This window comes from Schistocerca serialis, chromosome 5, assembly GCF_023864345.2.
Source record: "Schistocerca serialis cubense isolate TAMUIC-IGC-003099 chromosome 5, iqSchSeri2.2, whole genome shotgun sequence".
In the NCBI taxonomy this organism is placed as follows: Eukaryota; Metazoa; Arthropoda; class Insecta; order Orthoptera; family Acrididae; genus Schistocerca; species Schistocerca serialis.
The window spans coordinates 408,248,311-408,269,558 of record NC_064642.1 but is presented as its reverse complement, the minus strand read 5'-3'; the positions used below and the strand labels follow the sequence as shown (position 1 = coordinate 408,269,558).

The 21,248-nt window shown below is 42.2% G+C and overlaps 1 protein-coding gene across 1 annotated transcript in view; it reads right to left on the bottom strand.

The window, feature by feature from the left end:
* Nucleotides 1-21,248, bottom strand: part of LOC126480680 (cyclin-Y) — a 70,477-nt gene that overhangs the window by 29,292 nt on the left and 19,937 nt on the right. The window contains exons 2-5 of the mRNA XM_050103904.1: nt 2,488-2,768; nt 2,076-2,107; nt 1,664-1,852; nt 1,387-1,520 (exon numbers count right to left, since the gene is read on the bottom strand). Coding sequence (XP_049959861.1) covers nt 1,387-1,520; nt 1,664-1,852; nt 2,076-2,107; nt 2,488-2,701 — 569 coding nt within the window. The 5' untranslated portion in view covers nt 2,702-2,768. The remainder of the gene's footprint in view (nt 1-1,386; nt 1,521-1,663; nt 1,853-2,075; nt 2,108-2,487; nt 2,769-21,248) is intronic.

The window sequence follows — 21,248 nt, the reverse complement described above, 5'->3', positions numbered from 1 at the left end:
CAAGTGACACTAGTATTATAATCAATCCAAGTATACACACAGAAACAGAAGAAGTAGTAAACAATGTTCTTACAACAAATATAACTGACTGATTTTCTGTGAATGGTTTCACCCTCAGTTTTAAAAAAAGACACAACTTGTTCAGTTCTGCATCTCTAGTGGTGCTACACCAATGAAAAGAGTAACACACAGTGAGGAAATAATGAATGGTGTGGAGCCTTCAGAATTCTTAGGTTTTCATATTGATGAGGATTTAAACTAGAAAAAGCACGTTCTGAAACTCCTACAACTTTGTTCAGCCACATTTGCACTTACAATCATTGCAAATTTTGGGGAGAGACAAATTAATGAGTTGACATATTTCACGTGCCGGTATTTCCATTCAATAATGTTCTGAGATAACTCTTCTTTCAGAAAAAGTCTTCATTGTCAAAAACATGCTGTAAGAGCAATATGTGGTACACTCCCACAATTATCTTTTAGACAACTGTTTGACAAGTTGAGCATTCTGACTACAGCACCACAGTATATTTATTCCCTCATGAAACACTGGAAACTCCAGGTTGGAATGTCAGAAATGTAGGAACAGAATGCTACGTACTGTAAAGTTGGCACATTAAGCTTTTGGACACAACCTTCGTCAGAAAAAGAAAGAGAAACACACACTTTCACACGCACATGTGCACGCGCGCGCGCCCACACACACACACACACACACACACACACACACACACACACACGTGCGTGTGTGCGCAACCGCCAACTTGGTAGCTTGGATCAGAGCTGGTCCAAGCTGCCGGAGGCAACTCAATGTGTCATCTTCATCTTCACAGTAAGTATTGCCCCATCAATTTTTTTGTAAATAATCACTGCAGTACGAAAGAAATATAATGTCTGACAGATAGCAAAACAAAATTTGAAAATGAACTAAAAACACTTCTAATTAACAACTCCTCCTATTCTGTATAATAATTTCAATTACTGTATTTTGTAAAAGGTAGTGGGTATGAATTACTAACTCACATCTGCAGATATCTTTTTTTGTAAGCCCACTATCCATTTCATAAAAGTTCAGCATGTAGCCATATTTAAAAATTAAACTGTGATGTGTGTGTAAAATGACTTGTTCCACATCATTACAATTTATCACGGAAATGATCCATAGAATGTGAAACTAACTAAATAAATAAATTTGATTCTGTCCATTTAAATACATAACTATTTTACACATAATCTCAACAAACAGAATATCCTGAATCATCATTAATACAGGCTGCATTATTTATATCAAATTGAAACTGTTTTAAATATCCTATCATCATTTTCTAATCTATTAGAAAATTAAATACATTAAAATTTCCTTTTGAAAATATTAATACAAAATACCTCTCCAAGTAGACAAGAGTGATTATTGCACATTCTGCTGTGAGTTGTGCAGCATTAAACAGGGTTCTCACAAATTTGTAAATCTGTCTATGTTCTGGATTATGTCTATCATAATCGTCGGGCACCGCATCTCTCTGTAAAGAAAACATAGTGGTAATGAGAAAACATCACAGTGATAAATTTATTATATTTTTGCATGGTGGTACATGTTTACTCAATTTCGCAAGTAGAAACAAATGTTCTGAAATGTACTACACCTGTGCTAAAATGTACTTACAGACAGAGGATGAAGTTTCTCATCAAAAATTTCTAACTGTCTATGCGATGTTCGGTTCTTGATGTGATAATATATTGCTAAAGCTACACATTTCACAGTATTTTTTAAATTTGGTTGAGAAACTGTACTGTCATCAAGATATATTGTGGAACATGAGCTGCTCTTCTTTAATGGTCTTGAGTCAACTAGCTGCAACACAAAGCATATTTTATACACACACCACAATTTACATTAAAATTAACAATTCGTAAAACCAGAAAAGCAAGTGAATATCATATTTATCTAAAACAACAAATAAAATTTTGCAACAACTGGTCTATAAGTACTTTTACTGATTAATAGTAATTTCTTTTATAATGTAGTTTTTGGGAAGTACCAGATAAAACTGATTAAATTAGTTTGATTTACATACATGATTCTGGCTTCTCTTTCTCACCAAGCCATCTGCAAAATATACAAACAGATTAGGGATAGGAAGTATTTATAGGTATACAAAAACTACAAATACATACAAAATAGGAATATAAATATTCTTCCACATTCCTATAGACAAAACTGAATGTGTTTTAATACTAAAACTTCAGTGAATAGAAAGAGGGTAATAACCCAAATCTAAAAATTCAGCTTAAATTCTTAATTTTTTCTCTGGAGGACGGTCTAGGGTGTAATATATCAGATGCCAAAATCTTGCCACCTATTACAAAACAGGCTACCACACCTAATAATCATTCACTAGCTTCCAAACAAATTATGCAACAATGTACTAATATTTTTTTTTTAAACAAAGGGAATCTAGAGCTAAGAGACACGATGAATAAACATACTCTCAATTGATGCTTTTGATCTTTCCATGAATATTGTTCCTGCCTTCGGATGAAGTGATGGATCTGTGTCCCAGTCCTCTGGCTCACGTTCACTTATATGCTGAAGATTACCCACACTTTCTTCTCCTTCTGGCAGATATTCTTCAATCCTTTCATCATCTTTACCTCCAGCATTGGGGCTGGAGTAAGGACAACAACTATTTTTATTGCCCATTCCAGACTAGTATTTATGTTACAGTCTGTGTGGTTGCTTAAGAATGTGTAAAGGAGGATCACATCACCTGTAATATGATAAGAAGAAATTTACTTTCAACAATGAAAGTTGCCTTGCAAACAAGTATTACACAACCTGTAAATTAGTTTTTACTATCATACAGTTATCCCTTGGAAGTAGAGGAAACATGAGGCAGCTGGCGGAAAAAAAATAATCATGCAAATTGGGACGGGGAGTCAGAATGAAATTTTCACTCTGCAGCAGTGTGTGCGGATGTAAAACTTCCTGGCAGATGAAAACTGTGTGCTGGACTGAACTACAAAACTAAGGATCTTTGCCTTTTGCAAGCAAGTGCTTTAATGACTGAGTCTTGCAACTTCCAAAGGAAGAAAGTTTGGAAGGGAGAAGACAAGGCACTGGCAGAATTAAGGATGTGTGGACAGGACACGAGTCATGCTTGGATAGGTCGGTCGACAGAGCATATTCCTGTGAAAGGCAAAGGTTCCGAGTTTGGGATAGAGTAAATGCTAACCATGAAATAAATTGAAATTACAGAGGCACCTTAAAATATGTCCCTTTTTATGACTCAAATATGAAAATCTGGAAGGGAGAATTCCATATAAAAGTACTATGTGCAACAGAAATAACAATGACCTAGTCGAAACTCCAGTCTTCCCCCAGTTGCACAAATGCTCACATAGAAATCCTTCTTTACAGTGTTCATGAATATGAAGTCACACACTTGAAATTGTGTCATTAGGATCATTAATGAGGAACAGCTAAGGGCTTAAAAATCCTTTGGTGTTTCACGATGTCCTACAAGTAAAAAAATTTAAACAGAATTCATACTAACTTGTCACTAATGTACAGCCCACAAAGCAGTATATAGCAAATGGTAATACTAATATGTTCAAGAAGAACTTTGTGTTAAGAGACATGTCTATTAAACAGTGGAAAAATGTTTTAAGTACGGCTTCAATGGTTTTAACATTTACATATAAAGATATAAAGTACAGGGTTCAGAAGTAAGTTTCATCTTACTGTTATCAATTTTAATATGCTATGAATTGATCCTATCTGTTAAACAGATAAAGATAAAAATCTAACTTCCTGGTGGATTAAACTTGTGTGCTGAATTGGGACTAGAATTCAGACCTTTGCCTTTTGAGGGTAAGTGCTCTACCAACTGAGCTACCCCAGCACAACTCACAACCTGACCTCACCTCCCACCTTCCAAACTTCACTGAAGGTCTCCTGCAACCTTTCTGAACAAGCAGTATTCCTGGAAATGTGGATATTGGGCAGACCTGATTCAGCCACAACCTGGGGATTGTTTCCAGAATGAAAAGCTGTGTGGGCAGATCGTGACTAGTGTTTGGACTGCTCAGTCGGTAGAGCATTTGCCCATGAAAAGCGAAGGTGCCAGGTTCAAGTCCCAATCTGGCACACAGATTTAATCTGCCAGGAAGTTTTAAATCAGTGCAGACTCCACTGCAGAGAGAAAATTCATTGTGGATATAAATGTAGCTGTTGTAGAATTAAAAAACTGTTGCCTTTCTATTCATCAACAGAGGGCAATTTTTACTGTTGGAAGATATCTGCTGACCATGACACTACAGAAGATGCTAGTTTTTTATTGTTTTTGCAGTGACAACACACATCCTTTGAATTGTGTTATAGCAAAAAGTTTCAAAATAGACAAAACTCCTGATACCTACTAACGAAATTCTGATTTAAATGAGTCACTGTGATTGGAAAATACTGAAGGGAAAGCAAACACTTTTTTAAAATGGTTAGAAGTATAAAGAACTATTTAATGTTGAAAATCTTATTCCTACCATTTTACACACTTATCCATACATCTAAATAATCAATCCATGCATAAGAATATTTATTTTCTCTGCTTCTTTAGACACGATTCTGAAATGGGTGGTACGTAAAACAATAATTCATTTTTAAGATTGTGAACTTTCCTCAGAATTTGTCTGTTGGGGTGACACAAAAAAAGGCATCTGCTGATCTGCTGGTGCAGGATATTTGTAAATATATCTTCATTTTTTTGGTACTGATATGGGATAACAGTATTGTATTGCCACCCCTCCCCCCTTCCCACAATCAATGTATCGTAGTCCATTCCTATACCACTCCTACTCCAAATCTGGTACCTTACTGGTCAGTCCTCTGGGGATGATCCTGTGAGCGACCTGTTCCATATACTCATCCACTGTCTCCTACCACAGTATGGTGCAAACATATGCTATGCAATCATGGGGAGACATTTCAGCAACCATCTCATCTATAAGCTGTAATTAGTGTGCAGTGTTCTGTATGCTGCTTCAGTGGAGAACACACACACACACACACACACACACACACACACACACCACTTTTTGGTTCGGAAAGGCTTTGAAATTGCTATATATATAAAACTTCGAATGGGACAGAAAAGGGTAGATATGCTGTACATGTACAAACAAATGACTTCTCACAAATTCAGCAAGTTAATAACATGTTGTGCAACCACTATGTACAGAGTTGTTGGATGCCCTCCCGAGAGACTCATGCCAAATTCTGTCCAATTGGTGCTTTAGATTGTCAAAATCCCAAGTTGGTTGTAGGACCCTGACCATAATGCTTCAAACGTTCCCAATTGGGAGAGATCTGGTGATGTTGCTGGCCAAGGTAGGATTTGGGAAGAAAGAAGACAACCAGTAGAAATCCTCACCATGCGCAAATTGGCATTACCTTGGAGAAATGTAAGCCCATGATTGCTTGCGATTAAGGACAACAAAACAGGGCACACAATATCATCAACATACCTCAGTACTGTAAGAGTGCCATGGATCACAACCACAGGGATTCTGCTATGAAAACAAATAGCACCACAGACTATCATTCCTGGTTTACAGGCTGTATGACAGGTGACAATCAGGTTGGTATCCCATACCTATCCGGGGCACCTCCAGACATGTCTTCAGCCTGGAATCTCATTGACGAGTAGAATTGTCTTCAGCAATGAGTCTTGCTTCAAACTGAGTCAAGATGAACAGTCTGGAGATGCCCCAGATAGCGGTGGGATACCAACCTGACCGTCACCTGCCATGTGGCCTGACAGCCAGGAGTGATGGTCTGGGTTACCATTCCATTTCACAGCAGGACCACTTGGGTTGTCAACCATGGCACACCTACAGCACAGCAGTCTGACAACAATATTCTATGCCCCATTCTGTTGCCCTTCATGGCAAACCATCATCGGCTTACATTTCAGCAAAAATAATGCCGCCCCCCCCCCCCCCCCCCAGCAATAGTTTCTACTGTTTGTCTTCGTACCTGCCAAACCCTACCTTGACCAACAAGATTGCCAGATCTCTCTCCAACTGAGAACGTTTGGAGGATTGTGGTCAAGGTCCTCCTACCAGCTCAGGATTTTGATGATCTAGCATTCCAATTGGATAGAATTTGGCATGATATCCATCAAGAGGACACGTAAAAGTTATATTAATCAGTGCCAAGCCAAGTAACTGCTTTCATAATACGGGCCAGAGGTGGGCCAGTGTATTGTTTGTGAAGTTCTTTCACTTAAATAAATCATCCAGTTTTTCTGAAACTGTAATAATTTGTTTGTTCATGTACATCATATCTACTGGTGTCCATCCCAGTCAGATAATTCCCCTTCGTGGTGTCTCTCTCTCTCTCTCTCTCTCTCTCTCTCTCTCTCTCTCTCTCTCTCTCTCTCTCTCTCCCCCCCCCCCCCTCTCCCCCCCATGTCCAACTGCACCTCCCCACTATTTCCATCCTCCCTTTCCTCTGCCCATATCCTCTTTCCCCCTCTCCATGACAATGACCCTTGTTTACTGGCACTGCAAACAAAAACCTCGATTGGCAATTGAAGTTGCTTGAAATGAATGGGCAAACTGATTGAGATCATTGGTATACGGGGTATAAGGGAGACTCTCCAGCTACCGGATCTGTGAGGATAGGAACTTCAATGAAAATATTTTGCAGTTCTAATCTGTGAATGGATAGCATTACAAAGTTTCAGGTGATTCAGATTCTGCAGTATAATTCTAACTATAAGACCAAAAAGCCATAGATACAACTTTCCTATTTTCTGTTAAAAATCTACTGTGGAGTACAAAGCAAATGCAGCATGTCACTGTACATACAATTTTTGTTTGAAATTATGCATAAGAAGAAAGAATATCTATGTGTGGGGAAACACTCTGTCTTAATGGTTTAAATGTCAAGCTATCATAGCTAAAATTGACTCAGAGAAAAAAAAAAACACATAATTTCACAGCACAGCATTTTCTTTCTCACAGTTGGTTTTAACAGAAAACCTGTACATTGTTGTTTAAAAAATATGTATAGCCTACATCCATCTAAATGTTTATTAGAGTTGTTGTTGTTGTTGTTGTTGTCGTCTTCAGTCCTGAGACTGGTTTGATGCAGCTCTTCATGCTACTCTATCCTGTACAAGCTTCTTCATCTCCCAGTACCTACTGCAGCCTACATCATTTATTAGAGTATCGTGTAAAAATCTGAAGTAAATTAGTCAAGAACTTTTCTATATTTTTGCTAACAACTTCCCCTCTTACATATTATGTATGTATTTATATTATTTAACTGGATAGATAAAAAAATTTACTCACCAAGTGGCAGGAGAAAAAACAGATAAAAGACTGTTGTGATTGGCAAGCTTTCAGAGTCAGTGGCTCCTCCTTCAGGCAGAAGGGTTGAAGGGGAAGGAAGGAGGATGAAGGGGCAGGAAGGAGGATGAAGGAAAAGGAATGGAGAGGTCTACGAAAAGGGGGAGATTTTGGAAAAATCACTCAGAACCACAGGTCAGGGGAGACTTACAGTACGGGATGAGAAGGAAAGACTGATTGTTGGGGACTCCATCGAACGAGATTTGAAAACCTGAGAGCTTAAAGTTGGAAGACAGGGTAAGATGCAAGACAGAGATTACTAGTAAAACATCATGCATGAGTTAATAAGAATGAGAGGCTAAGTGCATTGTATGTAACAGAGGTGGGAGGGGGTGGCAAAAAATAGACGGGCAAGAGAATGAAACATGTAGAAAACTAAAACGGAGTGAAGCAAAGAGTAGTTGGTGCATGTGGTGAAACAGGTGCCAAGGTCATGAGTGTCATGTTGTAGAGCATGCCCTGCAACAGGATATTGCGAGTTGCCAGTATATAATGGGTGATCAAAAAGTCAGTATAAATTTGAAAACTTTATAAACCACAGAATAATGTACACTGCTGGCCACCGTAAATGCAACACCAAGAAAGACAAGAGTTAGCACAACAAGATTTATTTTGTAGATAACATGTTGACCAAGTATCAAATGATTACATTTACAGACGTCTGTGACATGTGGTTCCTGCCAGAATCAGTAGCCAGAGTAGCCGCCATTGTTGGAGATCACCGCTGCCACACGTCTCGGCATTGAGTCAAAGAGACGTTGGATGTGTTCCTGGGGTACAGCAGCCCAAGCAGCTTCCACATGTTGCCAAAGATCATCTGGTGTGGCAGCTGGGGATGTAATCTGGGTCACTCGTTGAGCAACCATGGACCACATGTTTTCTATCGGCGAAAGATCCGGAGAGCGAGCTGGCCAGGGAAGCAATTCAATCTGGTTATTGACGAAGAACCTTTGGACAATGCGTGCCACGTGTGGTCGCGCATTATCCTGTTGAAATATGGCTGTGGCCGAGCCCTAAAGGTGAGGAAGGGCAACTGGCTCCAGCACCTCGGATATGTAGCGCCGGCTATTTAAAGTACCGGTAATGCATACTAGAGGCGTGCGAGAGTAATATCCAATACCGCCCCATACCATAATACCCGGTGCAAGACCAGTGTGGCGGTGCATCCTCTCCCCACGGTGCCTCCACACTCAAATCTGACCATCGTGGTGCTGCAGACAGAAGCGTGCCTCGTCAGTAAAGACAACGTCATTCCATTCTGCCGTCCACATCCGTCTGTCATCACACCATTGGAGACGGAGACGTCTGTGGTTCTGCGTCAATGGTAGACGAAGCAATGGACGTATTGCGGACAGACCACTCTGCTGTAAACGGCGTCGAATGGTACGCGCAGACACTGGATGATGCGTTACAGACGCAATGTGCTGTGCTATGGTTCGGGATGTCACTGAGCGATCCGTCACTGTCATGCGCACAATTTGCCTATCACCACGTGCAGTGGTGCACCGAGGTGAATGCGATCGACCACGTCGGTCCGTCGTACCCTCCTGCATCCAACGGTCACATATCTGCATTACAGTTGTTTGGTTTCGTCCAACACGACTAGCGATTTCTCTGTATGATAATCCACAATCTCGGTAAGCCACTATCCTTCCTCTGTCGAACTCGGATACTTGATCAAAAGACGTTCGCTGTTGTCTACGAGGCATAACTGATCGTCTTGTGAAACAACCACAAGGTAAACACACGTGCCGAACGTACATTCGTCGAAATCGCCAAGCCTTAAATGGCGCTATGAGGTGGCGCCACAGGCACGCATGATGTGCGTCTGCGCTGAAATTCTAATCAGTTGCATATCTCATCGCTGCAAACCCATGGTGTAAATTTCACTTGATTCGGATGCTTCCTTCAGGGTGTTGCATTTACGGTGGCCAGCAGTGTAGATAGAGAGGTAAAAATTGACACAGATGCTTGGAATGACATGGGGTTTTATTAGAACCAAAAAGAAAAACAAAGATAACAAAATGTCCGACAGACACGTGAAAGATCTCTTGCGTGCATTGTCTGGTGATGATCGTGTACTCAACCGCCACTTTCGTCATACTTCGCCTCCCAGGTCCCCAGACCTCAGTCCGTGCAATTATTGGCTTTGGGGTTACCTGAAGTCTTAAGTGTATCGTGATCGACCGACATCTCTAGGGATGCTGAAAGACAACATCCGATGCCAGTGCCTCACCATAACTCTGGACATGCTTTACAGTGCTGTTCACAACATTATTCCTCGACTACAGCTATTTTTGAGGAATGATGGTGGACATATTGAGCATTTCCTGTAAAGAACATTATCTTTGCTTTGTCTTACTTTGTTATGCTAATTATTGCTATTCTGATCGGATGAAGCGCCATGCGTCGGACATTTTTTTAACTTTTGTATTTTTTTGATTCTAACAAAACCCCATGTCACTCCAAGCATGTGTGTCAATTTGTACCCCTCTATCTGTGACATTAGTCCGTGATTTATTCAGTTTTCAAATTTATACTGAGTTTTTGATCACCCGGTACTCTCTGCCTATGCCCATTCATCCTAATTGATAGTTTGGTGGCAGTCATGCTGTTGTAGGTGGCTTAACAGTGTTTGCATAATAGGTGGTATATGACATGTCATTTTACAGGTGGCTCTCACTTTGATAGTACACTTTCCGCCAGCTACAGGGCTATTACAGGTGGTGGTAGGGACTGTTACAGGGGTAAGAGCCATAAGGTAGGGATGTAGGTGCAGAAGGGGCACAGGGTCTGACAAGAATATTGCGGAGATTGGGAGGGCGACGGAAAGCTATTCTAGGTTTGGTGGGCAAAATTTTAAGACAGAATGGATCTCATTTCAGAGCACGATTTTCGGAAGTCATGGCCCTGTCGAAGTAGCTGATTAACACATGCCAGACCAGGATAATACTGAGTCATCAGTGGCATACTGTGAAGCTGTTTTGTGGAGGGATCAGCAGTACCAGGATTGGATGTGACGGCCCAGAAGATCTGCTTTTTAACTAGGCTGGTCGAGTAATTATGTACAGTAAAAACTGAGGTGAGATTCGTGGTGTATTGCTGTGAAGAGTCTGCATCCAAACAAATATGTTTGCCTCGGATGCCAAGGCTGTATGGGAGAGAACGTTTGACATTGAAAGGATGGAAACTGTCAAAATGCAAGTACTGTTGTTTGTTGGTAGGTTTAATGTGGACAGAAGTGTGTAGCTGGCCTTCAGTGAGGACAAGACCAACATCAAAGAAAGTGGCATGGGATTCGGAATAGGACCATGTGATATTTAATTGGGAGAAGGTACTCAGAGAGTCCAGGAATTTTAGCAGGTCAGCCTCACCACGAGTCCACATGGTACAGATATCATCAATGTATCTAAACCAAACCAGGATATGAAGACTTATGGATCCCAGGAAAGCCCCTTCCAAGTGTACCATAAAAAGGCTGGCATAGGAAAGAGCCATCCTGTTTCCCATGGCTGTACCCCTGATCTGTTGGTATGTCTGCCCCTCAAAGGTGAAGAAGTTGTTGGTAAGTATGAAGTTGATTAAGGTGAGCAGGAAGGACGCCATAGGTTTGGAATCAGGTAGGTGCTCACTGAGGAAATGTTCAACAGCAGACAGCATACTCCTATGCCACTTTCCTTGATGCTGATCTCATCCTCACCGAAGGCCAGCTACACACTTCCGTCCACATTAAACCTACCAACAAACAACAGTACTTACAGTTTGCCAGTAGCCATCCTTTCCATGTTCCCTCCCATACAGCCTTGGCATCCGAGACAAATGTATTTGTTCAGATGTAGACTCTTTACAGCAAAACACCACCAATCTCACCTCAGCCTTCACTGCACGTCATTACCCCACCAGCCTAGTTAAAAAGCAGATCTCCCGGGCAATCGTATCTAATCCTGGTACTGCTGATCCCTCCACAAAACAGCTTCGCAGCACACCATTGGTAACTAAGTATTATCATGGTATGGAATGTGTGATCAGTTACTTCGACTGGGCCATGACTTCCTAAAATGATGCTCTGAAATGAGATCCATTTTGTCTAAAATTTTGCCCACCACACCTAGAGTAGCTCTCCGTTGCCCTCCCAATCTCTGCAGTATTCTTGTCAAACCCTATGCTCCTTCTGCACCCATCTCCCTACCCTATGGCTCCAACCCCTGTGACCATCCCCACTGAAAGACTTGCCCTATGCACCTTCCTACCACCACCCATAGTAGCCCTGTAACTGGCAGAACATATAATATCAAAGGGAGAGCCACCTAAGAAATGACACCTGTCATATACCACCTCTTATATTAACACTGTTCAGCCTTCTACATCAGCATGACTACCACCAAATTATCAATTAGGATGAATGGACATAGGCAGTGGGTATATAGTGACAACTCACAATATCCTGTTTCAGGGCATGCTCTACAACATGACATTCATGGCCTCGGCACCCGCTTCACCACACGTGCCATCTGGATTCTTCCCCCAGACACCAATTTCTCGGAGCTCCGCAGATGGGAACTAGCACTACAACATGTCCTTGGTTCTCACCACCCACCTAGCCTTAATTTACATTAATTTCTTCTGTCTCAGCTTTTCCTCACTGTAACTACTCTTTGCTTCACTTCGTTTTAGTTTTCAACATCTTTCATTGTCTTTCCCTTCTATTTTTCGCCACCCCCTCCCACCTCTGTTACATACAATGCACTTAGCTTCTCACTCTTATTAACTCATGCACGATGTTTTAGTAGTAATCTCTGTCTTGCATCTTAACCCGTCTTCCAACTTTAAGCTCTCAGGTTTTAAAAATCTTGTTCGATGGAGTCTCCAACAATCCGTCTTTCCTTCTCATCCCGTACGGTAAGTCTCCCCTGACCCGCAGTTCTGGGCGATTTTCAAAATCTTCCCCTTTTCCTAGACCTCTCCATTCCTTTTCCTTCACCCTTCTTCCTTCCCCTTCAACCCTTCTGCCTGAAGAAGGGCCCACTGGCTCCAAAAAGCTTGCCAATCACAACAGTCTTATGTGTGTGTTCTGCTGATGCTTGTCGAGTACTTTTTTACCTATCCAATTAAATAAATTTATTAATAATTGATTGTTTTCATTGCTATATTTATTTATGTGTCACGTGTATATAAAAAATATACAATCTATGGCCATTTGAACATTTATTAGAGCATTACACAAGTATTTAAAGTAAATTGGTTGATAACTTTTGAGATTTTTGGTAGCAATATCTTGTCTTTAAATAGTAGTAAAGATAATCCTCATTTTACCATTCCTGCAGAGATCTATATGTCTTCTTCTTTTCCTTACTATACACATCTCACCTACTCTCAGTTGCCTCAATTCTCCAATTCTCTCTTCTCCCTTTACACTCATCAGGTCTGCCTGGCTAATAGGTCAAAGTGTACTTGAACAGGTGGGGGGGGGGGGGGGGGGGGGGCGTCACGCACGCAACACAAAACATTTATAGGAGAGTAAGACCTAGCTTCCATCTAGCCCCAGGTACAGGAATCTAAGCATATGTATAAGCTCCAAGTCTATGAAAAATGTATACTACAAATGATTGTACATTTCTATAAAAAATGCTTATGGAGTTAAAATGTTATATGAGGCACCTGTAACAATAGTTTGAAATGTCCAAAAACTACAGACAAAGTATGTGCAAATTAATGCTATCACAGAAGAAACCACCAAATGGAAACTACATTAACTTCATATGGTTGGTGTTACCAGTCGTGTAGAATTTTTTAAAGAGTGCCCTATTCACCATTGACTGCACAGATTAATTATTACACAACTGCAATTTCAGCCTTGAGTCTAATATCAACTGATGCTGCAAAAGATTTCACTTCAACACATGTAAAATTTTGAAATCCTTTGAACTGAGTTTTCACTGTAGGAATACAGTTACATTACACAAACTATTCTCAGTGTAAATATCCTTAACACAAATCAAAATAAACCAATGTTTACATGTAATTTACATCATTTTGTAATGCACAGAGCTTTGCCCTCGTTCAACGCTGCTGTATCCCTACAGTGAAGAGGCCCAGTTCTGATGATGACTTGTATATAAGTAGGAGGATTATCACGTTTGAGATGTGATGATGAAAAATCTTCTGTTGTGCCACTTCATAATTGTCTTCAGGCCAAAAATGCAACTGTGAAATAAATAATTTTTACAGTAATTGGCAAATATGATGTCCTTCACATGAAGAAAACTAGACTCATGTGTTTGAATGTCTTTGTGTACCATGGTTAATACAAACATTAAGAAAAATGTGAAAGATTTGGCAGTAGCACAAGAGAATCATGGCAAGGAACTAAAATAGCTACAGCTGGAAGCTGAATAAAGGACAGAAGCACATCATCTATGTCTACTATTATATCTGGCCACACTTTGTCACCACAACCACTATCAACACCTGTGTGCTGCACATAATCTAGCTACATGGGCTATAGGCAACTCCTCACCGGAGGTGCCAGCTTCTCTGCTAGTTGCACATGTACTGTCAACAGTAGTGCTGCAATCACAGAACTATTCTCCATCTGTATTCACATACTCTCATGTGCACATATCTGTCCATCTATCCATATATGCCACGTGTGACCACCAGCAGGCAGATGGGTCCTGCTCTCAGCTCAAAGCCAGACACATCCCATAGCCCATCAATCAGAGCCACACCAAAGGCCTCCTTGGGCCTGTGGCATCATTGCTTCCTGGACAGCAGCCAATGGTCGAGTACCACCTACCATCGGCTGCTGATACCAGCTCACTGCTTCACCAACGCTGCTGCTCCCATCAGCTCCCACCATGTCAACATTGCAGCCCATGTCAGGCTCTTACTGAACTGATGCTGCTGCTTCGGCATCCCGCTGTGCTCCTGTTGCCACTCCACATCAGACTACAGTTGAGCCAACACTGTAGCATCGTTGGGCTACTGCCACGCCCATGCAGCAACATCTCTCCGAATTCCTGCCGAGCCGACACCGCAGCCCAAACTAGGCTCCTACCGAATCCATACCGCAGCAACATGCTGCGTTCCTGCAGGCTCACACCAAGGCCATTAGGACTGGTCTGTTAGTAGCCTGCCTATCACATCTGGAGTAGCATTCTCAGTTGTATTTACCAGATGTCATGTTAACATTTGCCTTGGTTGTGCCGTAAAGATTGCAGATACCTATCCGAGAAGGGCTCTTATTTTGCATTGTCCTTGCACTACACAAGGACACAAAAGTCAGCAAGGAGACTTTTCCATCCACACTTCCATCATCATCCTCTGGCATCATCATACTCAGACACGGCTGACCTGCGTCTGGCCATCGCCCATTTGCATCTGGTCAAGGCCACTGGCAGTCCACCAACATCCCACTCACCCATTGGCATCAACACATCACTGGCAGCCACCACAGGTCAAGCCACTGCCTCCCATCAGCCATCAATGCCAATGGCTGATTTGCATCTGGTCAAGCCCATCGGCACACTGGCAGATGTTCCACCCGCCTGTTGGCATCAAGTTGGGTTGTCATTGCCTCAATGCATGGGTTGTTTCTGGGCTGATGCCCTGGTGGCACTTTCACATCTCCAGTGGCCATCATTAGTTGAGCCCATGCCACCTATTAGGTGCACATACACTTCTGGTAATGCTGTGTCTTGTATGGTTGCCTTTGGTTGAGCCCCCTGCCTTGCGTAACAGTTGGTTACCACTGATCGAGCCTCTGCCTCCCATCAGCTGCGGACACCTCAACAATGTCCCACCAGCCAATCTGCTTCTGGCTGAGCCTTTCACCACCCTGGTGCCAATGTCCCATTGCTTCTGGGCCGACACCCTGCCAGCACCTTCACATCATCTGTGATAGTCATTAGTCAAGCCGACACCTCCTATTGGCTGCAGATGTACTTCCAACACCACAGTGTCTAGGGTGGCTGCCATTGTTTGGGTCCCTGCATTCCATCAGTCACAAACATCCTGCCCTACAATGTTCCCAGTCCTGCAGGATCTCCAGCAATCCTCCTAATGTTCTTCTGTGCCACTTACGGAGCTGCAGTGTCCCAAACGCACTGTTTGAGTGTTCCTGCCTTATTAGTTCTTCTGGACACTTGGACAACATGCTGTTCCCTTTATTAAGTTTCCACAGTGTATATCCTAGTCCTTTCCACTTGCTGTGCTCCAGCACACACTACACTTCTGGCGATGTCTTTTACACTGATTCGGATCTCCCTTCCAGCCTCTCTTTTTCTTATTCATGCACTCACACACATGCCATGCTTCCCAGATAGCCATCAGGTTTCTGGCAGCTGCCATTAGCCAAGCCATGCCATGCCTCGTATTGGCCACAAAAGCCCTTCCAGCACATCTTTCCTCATCATACATTTTTTGATACCCCAGCATGCCCTCCACCCAGGGACCCATTTCCACCCTCTGCGCATATTCTTTGCTGTTCTTGTTGTTTTTACATCTGGCCATTGCCGAGATGGCTCTGGCATCTTCTCAAAGGGGAGGTAAATAACAGCCCGCCATGCCTCACTACTACATCCACTGGCACTATATCTGCAACCTGTGGGCCACCTACCTGCACGAGCTGTAGGAATTTTGCCACCAGAGACAGTAGCTCCTCTACCAGCTGTGTGCACATTTCCATTTGTGGCACTGTGATCACACAGTTATTCTTCATCTGAAGTTCATGTTTCACATGTTGATATCCGTCTGCAAGGCCATGAAGGTCGCAGCATGATTAACAACAGGCAGACAGGCTCTGCTCTGGGCTTAATGCCAGCCGCATCCTTCAGCCCATCAATAAGAGTCACACTGCAAGCTTCACCAGCCTCTTGGCAAAGTTCTGTCAGCTGCCTTTGGTCAAGCTTCATCTCCTATTGGCTTCCAACCTCTGCTGTCATAGCTGCTGGGTCACCATCTTTGCTGCACCATCACATTGCACAGCTGTCCTGTCTGTCTGTACCATCGCATGCTGGATGACCACCTTTGGCTGAGCACTACCTCTCATCAGCTGCTGACGCCTCGACAGATTCACTGACACTGACACTCCCACGAGACTTCTAGCCAGTCTCCTTTTGAACTGGTGCTGCTGCTTCCGCATCCCACCATGCCCCTGCCAGCACTCTAATTGGGATCCATTCAAAGCTACACTGCAACACTGCTGGCTCCTATGAAGCCCACGTAGCAGGCTCCCAGTGGGATCCTACCAAGCCTATGCCGTAGCCCACACAAGGCCCCTGCTAAGCCTTTGCTACAATGTCACACCACGCACCAGCCACGCCCATGCTAGGCAATACTGTGCCGCCTCAATATGCTGTGTTCCTCTGTGTTCCTAGAGTCTCACAACAACGGCACTTGGACTAGCTGCTTGGCACTCTGGCTTCGCCATCCTAGATGTCATATCGTATTAACCTTTGCCTTTGTTATGCAAAAACGCTTACAGATACCAACCTGGGAAAAGCTGTTAGTTTGCGTTGCTCTTGCCAACATACAAGGGAACAAAATCTATATTTGTGCTATACAGGTTTCAAGATCCTTTTGAAATAACTGACAAATCTGTAGCTATACCTTTGTTTTCAGGAAGATGGTGTTTGCTTCAGGTAAACATCAGGATGATTCCTTCAATAACGCCACAGCTGAACAACTTTCCTGTCCTCATAAAACATATATTCCATATGTATTTATATTGGAGGTATTTATTTTCATTGTATTATGGTGACAAATCATGTATCAGTTTGAGATTTTCTCTAGATAAATAAATAAATGTTAACAGTACTTTTTTAAAAATGATTCAAGTATTCAGTGTGAGGTAATTACAGGTACAGGAACGCATATAGAATATTAGTTTTTGAAGAATTTTTCATTGCTCTGAGTTACTGAAGTAGTGGAAATCTGGGAACCACCTTCCTATGTTTAGCAGCTGCAGGAAAATCCCTTCTTCACAAGCAGTCACACAGCAACTGTGCTAAAGGTGTCAGCATTTTGCAGTGCTCCCAAGCTCTGGGCAGGCAACGCAGATGGGAAGGAGCATTAGTAAATTTGGTTCTGTTCACCGTATTTAGTGAGTTTTTGGACTATTAATTCTTTAATGCTTACATATGTCTTCGATGATATACTCCAGGCGATTCATGCAAACATAGCGTGAGTCCCATATTTCGCCTTGTATTGTAACCGAGAGCTTTAGTTCTAAAAAAAAACTTGAAATAATGTTCAGTAATATTTCTCCTTTATGGGCCCAGGAAATGACCTGGGGGGGTCTCTGCAGACATCATGAGACTCTGGCTTAAAATGGGGTGATACGCGATTACAAGAACTCAGCAAGAGAGTTCTCACAGCCTCTGTCACCTCAATTCTCCAACTTCCTACCTACACGTGGTGCCCCTGTTAAGCCGAGCAACTCAGCGGAAGGTTGGGTAACCAACCCCAGCGGGAAACTGAGTCGGTGAGCAGATAGGAGTTGGAGGACAGCGGAAGGCAATGGGAAACCACCACTGAACTATCCCAAGAAAACCCCATGGCTTCGCTCAGCTCAAAATGTTCCGGAGTTTCAAGTTCCCCGATCGGATCTCTGGGGGGAACCAGGTTGAGAGGAGCTTCACGAAGAGTAAGATGGTGCAAACAGAAGCACTGCATAGGAACATGGAATGTAAGATCCATGTATCAAGGAAAACTAGACATAGTGAAAAGAGAAATGGAGAGAAATTAACATCGACATATTGGGAATAAGTGAAATGAGGTGGACTGGCATGGGAGAATTTGCTTCGGATGGCCATATGGTGTATTATTCTGGGCACGATAACAACAGAAGTAATGGAGTAGCCTTCACAGTTAGTGATAAAGTGAGAAAAGCTGTGATGGGATGCAAATATAAAAACGATAGAATGATGTCCATCAGACTTCAAGGTCAGCCCCTCAACATCACAGTAATTCAAGTTTATGCACCAACAGCCGATGCTGAAAAGGAAATTATTGACCAGTTCTATGGAGATTTACAAGAATTACTACTGTCAACACCAAAAAAGGATATCGTCTTCATAGTTGGAGATTGGAATGCAAAAGTGGGAAAGGAAGCTGTAGAAGGTATAACAGGGAAATATGGTCTTGGTACAACAAATGAAGCTGGACAGAGACTCCTACAATTCTGCCAAGAAAATTCATTGATAATTACTAATACACTGTTTCAACTACCAAAACGACGCCTATATACCTGGACTTCGCCAGATGGCCAACACCGGAACCAAATTGATTACATACTTTGTAATCAGAGGTGGAAGAGCGCGGTTCAGTCAGCTACAACAAGACCTGGGGCTGACTGCGGATCAGATCATGAGCTCCTGATTGCAAAATTTCGGCTCAAACTTCAGAATGTAGCAAAAAGTATCCCAACTTGCAGATACGACCTTAACTCTATACCCTCCGACTATGCTGTAGAGGTACAAAACAGATTTAATGTATTACAGCTGGAGGACAAAAGCTCGCAAGAGATGTGGACAGAAGTAGCTAATACTGTCAAGGAGGCCCCAGAGAAACATATTCCCAAGAAAAGGAACAGTAAGGAGGCTAGATGGCTATCAGTTGATGCACTGCAAGTTGCAGAAGAATGAAGGAAAGCAAAAATCAAGGGAGATAGATCAGCTATGTTTGAATTAAATAAAGATTTTCAGAAATTAGCTAGAAGAGATAAAAATATATTATTTAATCAACAGTGCAAGGAAATTGAAGATAGTAATGTAATGGGGAAGACAAGAGATCTTTATAAGAAAATTAGAGAAATTAAAGGAAAATTCCAGGCAAAAATTGGAAAGATAAAAGATAGAAACGGGAAAGATCTGAGTGAAGCAGAGGATGTTAAGGAAAGATGGGCAGAATATGTAGAAGATCTATACAAGAAAGAACATCATGACAGGGCTCCTACTGCTGATGTTAATGTTAATTTAGAACTAGAGCCAGATATTTTGGAGAGCGAAATCCAGTGGGCCCTTGAAAATATGGCTGATAACAAAACTAGTGGACATGATGAAATACCAGCAGAATTGTTTAAAGTCACTGGAAAGGATGCAGTGAAAGTGCTGCACTCAATATGTCAAAAAATATGGATCACGCAGCAGTGGCCAGAAGACTGGAAAAGATCAGTATTCATCCCCATTCCAAAGAAGAAAAGTTCTAAAGAATGCTCAGATTACCGAACAATCGCACTTATTTCACATGCTAGCAAAGTTATGTTGAAAATCTTACAAAATAGACTTCGCCAATATCTAGATCGAGAGCTGCCAGAAGAACAAGCTGGATTTAGGAAAGGAAGAGGAACTAGAGATCAAATTGTCAACATTCGGTGGATTATGGAAAAAGCAAGAGAATTCCAGAAAGATGTGTACCTCTGTTTTATTGACTACGCCAAAGCCTTTGACTGCGTCGATCACAACAAATTATGGAACGTACTGAAAAACATGGGTGTACCAGATCACCTCATTCATCTGATATGGAGTTTATACCTTGACCAAGAAGCCACGGTGAGAACTATGTATGGAACAACGAAATGGATAAAGATTCAGAAAGGGGTCCGGCAAGGCTGCATACTGTCACCGTACTTATTCAATCTGTATGCAGAACATGTCATGAGGAATGCGAGGCTAGATGAAGGAGAAACAGGAATTAAAATAGCTGAAATAAATGTAGACAACCTCAGGTACGCGGATGATACGATCCTGTTGGCAGAAAGTGAAGAAAAATTGAGAACACTCTTACTGAAGGTGAAAGACGGAAGTGAAAAGGCTGGTCTTATGCTGAATGTGAAGAAAACGAAAATTATGGCAACTACACCTACCAATTCGTGGGATATAGCAGGAGAAACCATGGAGGTAGTGACCACACTCAGTTATCTCGGTTCCCAGATCTCTACTGACGGTGACTGCAGCCATGAAATCTGGAGACGCCTGTTGCTCGGTAGACAGGCGATGTCAAACCTTGACAAGGTTATAAGGTCCAGAGATATAACACTAGCAACAAAGATCCGTATTGTGGGGGGTATGGTCTTTCCAGTTGTGATGTATGGATGTGAGACCTGGACCATTAGAAAGGCTGAATGGCGAAGAATTGACTCCTTCGAATTGTGGTGTTGGAGGAAACTTCTTTGAGTTCCATGGACTGCAAAGAGAACCAACAGATCAATATTGGAGCAAATTAAACCAGATTTCTCCCTGGAAGGTCTAATCTTAAAACAAAAGCTGACCTACTTTGGACACACAATGCGAAGGCATGCCTCGCTGGAAAAAACATTAATGATGGGGAAGATTGAAGGAACTAGAAGAAGAGGACGTCAGAGGATGAGATGGATCGATGGCATCACAGAAGCAATGTGTTCCAACCTGGAAGGTCTACGGGAGAAAGTGCAAGACAGGAAAAAGTGGCGTGATTTGGTTCATGGGGTCACGAAGAGTCGGAACCGACTAAACGAATAGAGAGAGAGAGAGAGAGAGAGAGAGAGAGAGAGAGAGAGAGAGAGAGAGAATATTTCTCCTTTATGGCTTATATTTGTATCCCATTTCATACTCATGTTGGTCCATGTGAACACGTATAATTTCCATATTTAGTCTTATATTCTGTAGAAATATTTGGTGTGTCAGGATAAAAGCAATCAGCACCTTGCAATACTGTTGGTATCCATACTTTTGTTCTGAGATTATCACGGTACCAATACAATTTCAGATTTAGTTTGGATACAGAGTACCGTATCGAATCTGGTACTGGAACATCCATATCCACAAGCCAAATTACACTGTTTAACACCCTATGGGTTC